Source organism: Schistocerca nitens, chromosome 3 (genome assembly GCF_023898315.1).
Source record: "Schistocerca nitens isolate TAMUIC-IGC-003100 chromosome 3, iqSchNite1.1, whole genome shotgun sequence".
Classification (NCBI taxonomy): Eukaryota; Metazoa; Arthropoda; class Insecta; order Orthoptera; family Acrididae; genus Schistocerca; species Schistocerca nitens.
The window spans coordinates 633,827,629-633,837,274 of record NC_064616.1 but is presented as its reverse complement, the minus strand read 5'-3'; the positions used below and the strand labels follow the sequence as shown (position 1 = coordinate 633,837,274).

General features: G+C 45.4%; 1 protein-coding gene across 1 annotated transcript in view; it reads left to right on the top strand.

Annotated features, from left to right (window-relative positions):
* The first annotated feature begins 8,190 nt into the window (after positions 1–8,190).
* LOC126249689 (lysosomal Pro-X carboxypeptidase) overlaps positions 8,191–9,646 on the top strand; it is a 58,203-nt gene continuing 56,747 nt past the window's right edge. Inside the window, exon 1 of the mRNA XM_049951367.1 lies at positions 8,191–8,355. Coding sequence (XP_049807324.1) covers positions 8,275–8,355 — 81 coding nt within the window. The 5' untranslated portion in view covers positions 8,191–8,274. The remainder of the gene's footprint in view (positions 8,356–9,646) is intronic.

The following is a 9,646-nucleotide window of genomic DNA, read 5'->3' as shown; positions in this document are numbered from 1 at the left end:
ATATAAACGATTTAGGAGACAATCTGAGTAGCCGTCTTAGATTGTTTGCAGATGATGCTGTCGTTTATCGTCTAGTAATGTCATTAGAAGATCTACACAAATTGCAAAACGATTTAGAAAAGATATCTGTGTGGTGCGAAAACTGGCAATTTACACTAAATAATGAAAAGTGTGAGGTCATACATATGGGTGCTACAAGCATTCCGTTAAACTTCGGGTACAGGATAAATCAGTCAAATCTAAAGGCCGTAAATTCAACTAAATACCTAGGAATTTCAGTTACGAACAACTTAAATTGGAAAGAACACATAGAAAATGTCGTGGGGAAAGCGAACGAAAGACTACGTTATATTGGCAGAACACTTAGAAGATGCAACAGACCTACAGTACTAAAGAGACTGTCTACACTGCGCTTGTCCGTCCTCTTTCGGAGTACTGCAGAGCTTTGTAGGATCCTTACCAGGTAAGATTAACGGAGTAGATCGAGGAAGTTCAAAGAGGGGCAGCACGTGTTGTATTATCGAGAAATAGTGGAGAGAGTGTAACGGACATGATACAGCATTTGGGGTGGACATCATTAAAATACAAGTGTTTCTCGTTGCGGCGGGATCTTCTCGCGAAATTTCAATCATCAGCTTTATCCTCCGAATGCAAAAGTGTTTTGTTGACATTGACCTACATAGAGAGAAACAGTCATCATAATAAAATATGGGAAATCAGAGCTCTCACGGAAAGATATAGGTGTTCGTTTTTTCTGCGCGCTGTTCGAGAGTGGAATAATAGAACATTCTGCCAGGCACTTAAGTGTGATATGCAGAGTAGCCATGTAGGTGCAGATGTAGATGTAGATGCTACTCAGGTGACATTCAGTGACTGATACCCATTGCATAATGATTGACCCCTGACTAGGAGCTCATATTCTAGTTACTCTGTGTGACGAACACCGATGTGTTGTACCTTGCCGGAATTTTGGAAATGCCTAGTTTTATTTGGTGTATGAATACTACAATTTAGTTGAAATTGGGTTAAAATGACCGACAGTATTTAAGAAAAAGCGTGCTTTTTCGAGAATTTTATGGCAAGCGTCAACTTTGGGAGTCATAGGAGTCAGACAGTAATTAGGAGGAAAATTTTCTTTGCACAGTTAAAGGTGCAACTATTCTCAGCTTGCAGGCGAATTTTTGTTGCGTTACGGTTAGTCATTTTGACCTAACAATTGTGGATGTATATTTCGGCACTCCGCCTAACGGTGATACACTCCTGGAAATTGAAATAAGAACACCGTGAATTCATTGTCCCAGGAAGGGGAAACTTTATTGACACATTCCTCGGGTCAGGTACATCACATGATCACACTGACAGAACCACAGGCACATAGACACAGGCAACAGAGCATGCACAATGTCGGCACTAGTACAGTGTATATCCACCTTTCGCAGCAATGCAGGCTGCTATTCTCCCATGGAGACGATCGTAGAGATGCTGGATGTAGTCCTGTGGAACGGCTTGCCATGCCATTTCCACCTGGCGCCTCAGTTGGACCAGCGTTCGTGCTGGACGTGCAGACCGCGTGAGACGACGCTTCATCCAGTCCCAAACATGCTCAATGGGGGACAGATCCGGAGATCTTGCTGGCCAGGGTAGTTGACTTACACCTTCTAGAGCACGTTGGGTGGCACGGGATACATGCGGACGTGCATTGTCCTGTTGGAACAGCACGTTCCCTTGCCGGTCTAGGAATGGTAGAACGATGGGTTCGATGACGGTTTGGATGTACCGTGCACTATTCAGTGTCCCCTCGACGATCACCAGTGGTGTACGGCCAGTGTAGGAGATCGCTCCCCACACCATGATGCCGGGTGTTGGCCCTGTGTGCCTCGGTCGTATGCAGTCCTGATTGTGGCGCTCACCTGCACGGCGCCAAACACGCATACGACCATCATTGGCACCAAGGCAGAAGCGACTCTCATCGCTGAAGACGACACGTCTCCATTCGTCCCTCCATTCACGCCTGTCGCGACACCACTGGAGGCGGGCTGCACGATGTTGGGGCGTGAGCGGAAGACGGCCTAACGGTGTGCGGGACCGTAGCCCAGCTTCATGGAGACGGTTGCGAATGGTCCTCGCCGATACCCCAGGAGCAACAGTGTCCCTAATTTGCTGGGAAGTGGCGGTGCGGTCCCCTACGGCACTGCGTAGGATCCTACGGTCTTGGCGTGCATCCGTGCGTCGCTGCGGTCCGGTCCCAGGTCGACGGGCACGTGCACCTTCCGCCGACCACTGGCGACAACATCGATGTACTGTGGAGACCTCACGCCCCACGTGTTGAGCAATTCGGCGGTACGTCCACCCGGCCTCCCGCATGCCCACTATACGCCCTCGCTCAAAGTCCGTCAACTGCACATACGGTTCACGTCCACGCTGTCGCGGCATGCTACCAGTGTTAAAGACTGCGATGGAGCTCCGTATGCCACGGCAAACTGGCTGACACTGACGGCGGCGGTGCACAAATGCTGCGCAGCTAGCGCCATTCGACGGCCAACACCGCGGTTCCTGGTGTGTCCGCTGTGCCGTGCGTGTGATCATTGCTTGTACAGCCCTCTCGCAGTGTCTGGAGAAAGTATGGTGGGTCTGACACACCGGTGTCAATGTGTTCTTTTTTCCATTTCCAGGAGTGTATGTATTTACAAAGATGAAAAGTGTAAATGTAAGCTCTGTTGTTACCTTTCGCAACTGTTATATTTTTTTGCACACAAACCTACCTAATGCGCTAATGTCACATCTTTAATTTATTTGCTTTTGTGTTTTTATGCTCCGCGTGTTTGCATATGTCCTGTTGCCGGATCTCTGAACATTATTCCCATTTCACTGTTCATTGTTGCAGTGTTTACATCGGGGCTTTTCGTCAGATATAAAACAATCGTCCACCCATTCGTTGTTATGAACTCTCGTGAGACAGTCATCATAACATAATCTCTTGTCTTTTATGCGTGTGAAACCATGCAGCAGTTACGAAACTGTGAAAAGCCCATGGGCATTGTGCACGTGATTACAGTGAAGCTGAAGAGGGACATGGTGCGAGCTGTTCCGTATCACAGCCATTAAAGAGATCTTCCGAATTTTTCGGTATTATTGAAAGTACTGTGAGGCCAGTTTTGAGAGAATATAGAGAAACTCCATGTTTTCTATCACCACAAAAGAGTGCTGCCAGGCGACAGATACACAGGAAGTCATAAGAAGAGAAAACCTACGACTTCTATGTAGAAAAGTAGTTTCCAACTGTAGCAGCCGTATTGGAAAAGTTGAAGACTGAAGTGGAAGACTTTCCTGATGTGAGTGAAACAACTTACTGGCGTGCTGTTCGGAAGTTGGGCTTTATACTCGTATAAAAAAAAGTTTAAAAAAACTGTACTGGTGAAAAATAACCGGATAGCGGGAAAATGATAAGAGTTCTTGCGGAAAATAAGACACTTGCTAAACTGTGTTGTGCAAATAATTCCAGAAAGTTTAGATGGCAGAAATAAAAAATGCCTTACGGATCTACGGTCTGGAACCGCGCGACCGCTACGGTCGCAGGTTCGAATCCTGCCTCGGGCATGGATGTGTGTGATGTCCTTAGGTTAGTTAGGTTTAAGTAGTTTTAAGTTCTAGGGGACTGATGACCACAACAGTTAAGTCCCATAGTGCTCAGAGCCATTTGCACCATTTGAGCCTTAAGGATCAGGAAATGTGTACGATTATCACAGAGGAAGTGTTCAAGAGTGGAATGGCTGGAATGGAGGAATTCAAACGGGGTCCAGTTCTGGAAAAGGACTGCAATGTGCCTCATTGGGGACTAAGATGGGTTCGTGCAAAATGCTGGCTTGTGTTTTACTGGGCGAAAAGAAGGTGCAGATAATCATTCTAAGATGAATGACAGCGCTACTAAAAGTGGTTCATGTGTGCTAGCGAAGATTTATCAAACAGATCTGCGAGTCAGATGAGGCTCCATATCGCACGATGAAATCCATCTTTGAAATGTAAAAAGGATTCTATTATTGCATGGTTGGAAAGAAATAACGTAGAGCTTCCACCTAATGACACATCATATGAGAAATTTACTAAAGTAGGCCTACTACAACACGGCCGACCGCACTCCAGGTCACAAAAATACCTTTAGAAAAGTGTATTGTGCTCAGTGGACAAGGAAATTAAATTCCTGTATTAAACTCCTGTGGTTGCGCCTGTGACGCCTTGCTAATTCAACGCCATTGAACTTACTTGGGCCTAGATCAATAACGAAGGAGACCAAGAATTTGAACATGAATCATACTTTACAGTTACGTTGCTTCGCGGTGGAAAGTGTTCCCCGAAGTGTCTGGAGGAATTCATTGACTCATCAGGCACAGAAATTTGAAAACAGTTAGGCACATAGAGACCAGTGTCTTGAGGGAGCAATCGAGCCATTGGTGATCGAAGTACGTGACTCCAATGGCAGCTGCCGGAGCTCAACCGGCAGCGAAAGCGATTAAGATAGCTTTTATTTCATTCATTATTCTTTCCTGCAAAATTTGTTAGAGGTACTCGATTTTGCATTAATGTTAAAATGTGCGATACATTTCACTGTTCATTTATTGAGAGTTGCTTTTGTATCGAGCGTTCACTTCAAATTTCTCATATTATTGCCCTCTGCTAGCAACGCCAACTGAGTGAACAGGCGCACCACGACAGTGGCGGTGCACTCGTATGACAATTACGCTGCACCACAGCGTCGCCTACAGGATATTCAAACGTTCCCGGTGCAAACTTCTAGGATTTGTAGAGGGGAATGAGTACATAATATTTTGAATAGGATTCCATGTCCGGAAACGTACCGTTTCCGTTCTCCAACACTTTCAATCCACATGTTTAACTCATCCACTTCTGCTTGAGAAATTGTAATAGGCGTGACACAGTACAATTATTAAGTAACAATTCGAAAGGAAGGATAACGAAACATCCATTTACCACTTAAGCACATCTGTCTGCATTAACAGCCGGCCGCTGTGACCGAGCGGTTCTAGGCGCTTCAGTCCGGAACCACGAGGCTGCTACGGTCGCAGGTTCGAATCCTGCCTCGGGCATGGATGTGCGTGATGTCCTTAGGTTATTTAGGTTTAAGTAGTTCTAAGTCTAGGGGACTGATGACCTCAGATGTTAAGTCCCATAGTGCTTAGAGACATTTGAACCATTTTTTGCATTAACACTTCAACATCACGTGTTTACATTATTCCAAAACAAAACAGAGCCCAGCAGACAATACGTACAGGACAGTACTGATGCATTACAACAGCGGCTCGATGTGGTGACCATCAGTGTTGTTACAGACATAGTAACTACGAAGCATGTTCTGGTGCACACTCTTCATCCCACCTGGTGTCTCTTCAATTACTAGTTCCGCGGCTATGCCAGCAGATCTTCCTCTGTCTCTACAGGAGTATCCTAAATTAAACTTTGCATACGACGTAGTACACGTCATCTTGTCTACCCTATTCCATATCACGACAAGCAACTCAGACCTCTCTCTTTCCCTCAGCGGACGTGGACGCGTTACACATCTGAACTGAACCTGTCGAAGAACGGAAACGGTACGTCTCCGAAGATGGGTTCCTTTTCAAAATACGCTGAAGAGCCAAAGAAACTGCTACACCTGCCTAATGTCGCGAGCGCGCAGAAGTGCGGCAGTACAAAGTGATATGGACTCGACTAATGTCTGAAGTAGTGCTGGAGAGAATTGACGCCATGAATCCTGCAGGGCTGTCCATAAATCCGTTAAGAGTACTAGGGGGGTGGAGATCTCTTCTGAACAGCACGTTGCAAGGCATCCCAGATATGCTCAATAATGTTCATGTCTGGGTAGGTTGGTGGTCAACGGAAGTGTTTAAACTCAGAAGTGTGTTCCTGGAACCACCCTGTAGCAATTCTGGACGTGTGGGGTGTCGCATTGTTCTGCTAGAATTGTCAAAGTCCATCGGAATGGACATGAATGGATGCAGGTGATCAGACAGGATGCTTACGTACGTGTCAGCTGTCAGAGTCGTAGCTAGACGTATTAGGTGTCCTACATCAATCCAACTGCATACGCCCCACACAATTACAGAGCCTCCACCAGCTTGAACGGTCGCCTTCAGACATGCACGGTCTATGGATCCATGAGGTTGTCTCCATACCCGTACACGTCCATCCACTCGACACAATTTGAAATGAGACTCGTCCGACCAGGCAACGTTTCCAGTCATCAACAGTCCAATGTCGGTGTTGACGGGCCCAGACGGGGCGAAAAGCTTTGTGTCGTGCAGTCATTAAGGGTACACGAGTGGGTCTTCGGCGCCGAAAGCCCATTTCGGTGATGTTTCGTTGAATGGCTTGCAAGATGATACTTGTTGATGGCCCAGCATTGAAATCTGCAGCAATTTGTGGAAGGGTTGCACTTCTGTCACGTTGAACATTTCTCTTCAGTCGTCGTTGGTCCCGTTCTTGCAGGATCTTTTACCGGCCGCAGCGATGTCGGAGATTTGACGTTTTACCGGATTCCTGATATTCACGGTACTCGTGAAATGGTCGCACGGGAAAATCCCCACTTCATCGCTACGTCGGAGATGCAGTGTCCCATTGCTCGAACGCCGACTATAACACCACGTTCAAACTCACTTAAATCTTGATAACCTGCGATTGCAGCAGCAGTAACCAATCAACAACTGCGCCAGACACTTGTTGTCACATATAGGCGTTGCCGGCCGCAGCACCGTATTCAGCCTGTTCACATATGTCTGTATTTGAATACGCATGTCTATACCAGTTTCTTTGACGCTTCAGTTTATTGTTTAGTCACTCCGCTCTACAAGTCCCACAAGTTTGTAACGGGATTTCCGAACATACTGTATATTGCAGCTACTGACGGAATTGCTTTACGAACTCTTAACTGGCAAACACGGGGTGTATTCATTAGTATTACATACGATGTAACCAACAAAAGCTCAAGTTATATACCGATGCTTTCTCCTCCGCAGTAACTACAACGATAAGCTCAATCTCAGCGTCTTTCATTTAATTTCATAGCGCTGAAACGGCTAATCAGAAAATAACGAAACTCCTCCTGCAAGTAGAACATGGTTGTATCTTTAAACTGAGTAAAGGAAATTCGTCTCGTAATTACGGTATGACTTCTATGACTACTCAAAGCTGACACTTGCCAAAAATGCTCGAAAAAGAACGCTTTCACGTAAATATTACCACGCATGTCGCTCCCATTTCAAATACGTCCGCGGGTCGAGCGCCAGCGCACAAATGTGCGTTACCGATCCCGACCACGGAGACGGATTTTTCCACGCCTTTCTCTTCTTTTGAATTACCGCATACAGAACTCGCCGTTTGAGACTCTAGCGTGTACAAACGGTCTCCAAATTGCGGAGCCTCTGAGACTGCGAGGCTAGCATATGCTACGTCGATAGATCCCTACCCGTTTACGAACACGTGCCTGGCACTCATGGCTCATACAGCCATGTGTAGCCCGAAATATTCGTTTCTGACTATTCGTTCCTGATATCCAGATACTCTGTTTAAGATGCTCTATCACGTATAAAATTTTGACCTAAAAGTGGGGGACACGCTATATAATAAGACAGATGACGTAACATATTTTAGTTTTCCATAATCGTCATTCTCAGGTAGTTCTCTAGTTACTTTTGCTTTCGCTTGTGAGGCATGGGCATTTCCAGGATACGATAAGCGTAGTTCGTGTTTTTTCATATTTGCATGACTGAAAAAAACAATTTATGGCTTTCGCTCGGAAGCGTTGCAGAATTATTGTTGATGTTGGTTTTAGAGACTTGAACTACCCTGATTACGAGTTGCAATCAGAATTATGCTCAAATTTTGAATACAATACATTAGTATGGTAGGCTAGTGAAGGAACTGAACTAACAATGCGTAAAATAACACTTCAGTGAAAAGCTACCGTATCTATTTCGTTCACTTTCCGTATCTTCAGTTTTGAAGTACTGGAAGACAAGATAGAATTGCTTGAAAACGACGTGTCAGTTATCAATATTTTAAAATGTCGCGCCTGTTACAGGGACTCGTCTGTTTAGCGAGGACTACCTTGCGCTTATCGTCAGTCAATTGTTTTACTGCGTGCTGGGTTTCCTTGCAGCCGATGACTGGCCCCGGGGCAGTGCTCCCGTAGTGTGGCAGCACTGCGTCGCACCTACTACACACTGTAGGCTACCGGTGCGCTCAGTTGTCGTCTGTCACAAGATGATGAATGCGTTTGTAATAGTCCTGCTTGCAGGCTCTTGCGCTGCCTATCACTACGAAGTAAAAAGATTCACCGTACCGGTATGAAATCACATGCAATCAATAAGTTTCGCTAACACTGTTCGCGTTACTGTACTGATCTGTAATGTGAATAATTTACTATCCTAACCTCTTTTCTGTCTGCCTTTTGCTCTCGGATCAAATATGTATGTCAGCTGATTCTTTGCAACAGTTCTAACTGTTCTATCCTTACCTGTATGAATTTTACCTTTGTTAAAGAAAAGAAATGCATACATTATCAAGTACTTATTCATTTTGCCGGCCGCGGTGGCCGTGCGGTTCTGGCGCTGCAGTCCGGAACGGCGAGGCTGCTACGGTCGCAGGTTCGAATCCTGCCTCGGGCATGGGTGTGTGTGATGTCCTTAGGTTAGTTAGGTTTAAGTAGTTCTAAGTTCTAGGGGACTTATGACCTAAGATGTTGAGTCCCATAGTGCTCAGAGCCATTTTTGAACTTATTCATTTATGAAGAGGTTGACAAGGATGATAGAGTTTGTCTAAGTGTTTACTACATATAGTAAACTGGTAGTGCTAAAACCACGAGTTGTAGCTTATTGTCTTGTGCGCGTGTGACCGAGCGAGGTGGCGCAGTGGTTAGCACACTGGGCTCGCATTCGGGAGGACGACGGTTCAATGCCGTCTCCGGCCATCCTGATTTAGGTTTTCCGTGATTTCCCTAAATCGTTTCAGGCAAATGCGGGGATGGTTCCTTTGAAAGGGCACGGCCGATTTCCTTCCCAATCCTTCCCTAACCCGAGCTTGCGCTCCGTCTCTAATGACCTCGTTGTCGACGGGACGTTAAACACTAACCACCACCACCACCACATGATTGTGTGTTTTACAAGAAAACCATTGTGAGTGTTACCAACATAACGTGTATGTGGGATGAAGGCCATGCGTAAATCGAATATTATGAAACATTTTTGCGAGCTGCTAATAATATAGAAACTTCCAAAAATATGTTCTGATAAATCCCTTCAGCATTTCATCGAACTTTTGATGGTCGAACTTCATACCGTTACTGATGCCTTTTTTACACAGACTCGATTAATTTTCTTCTGTTTCCCATCGATGCGAAGTTTACTGACTTTAAGATATATGTGTGTCAGCAATGAATCTGACACTATTTCCCGCGTTAGTGCAATGCAATGCTTCAATTTTTTTCTGTCCACACTTATTTTTCCATTAACTTGAACTAGTAAGTTATCTATAATTTTCCAACATTGAGAGGCAAGATAAATTTTAACTAAGTACTCTTAAAACTCAGTCCAGAAGACAGCCCGGAATTCCGAGGGCGAACACAAAGTAACGAGAA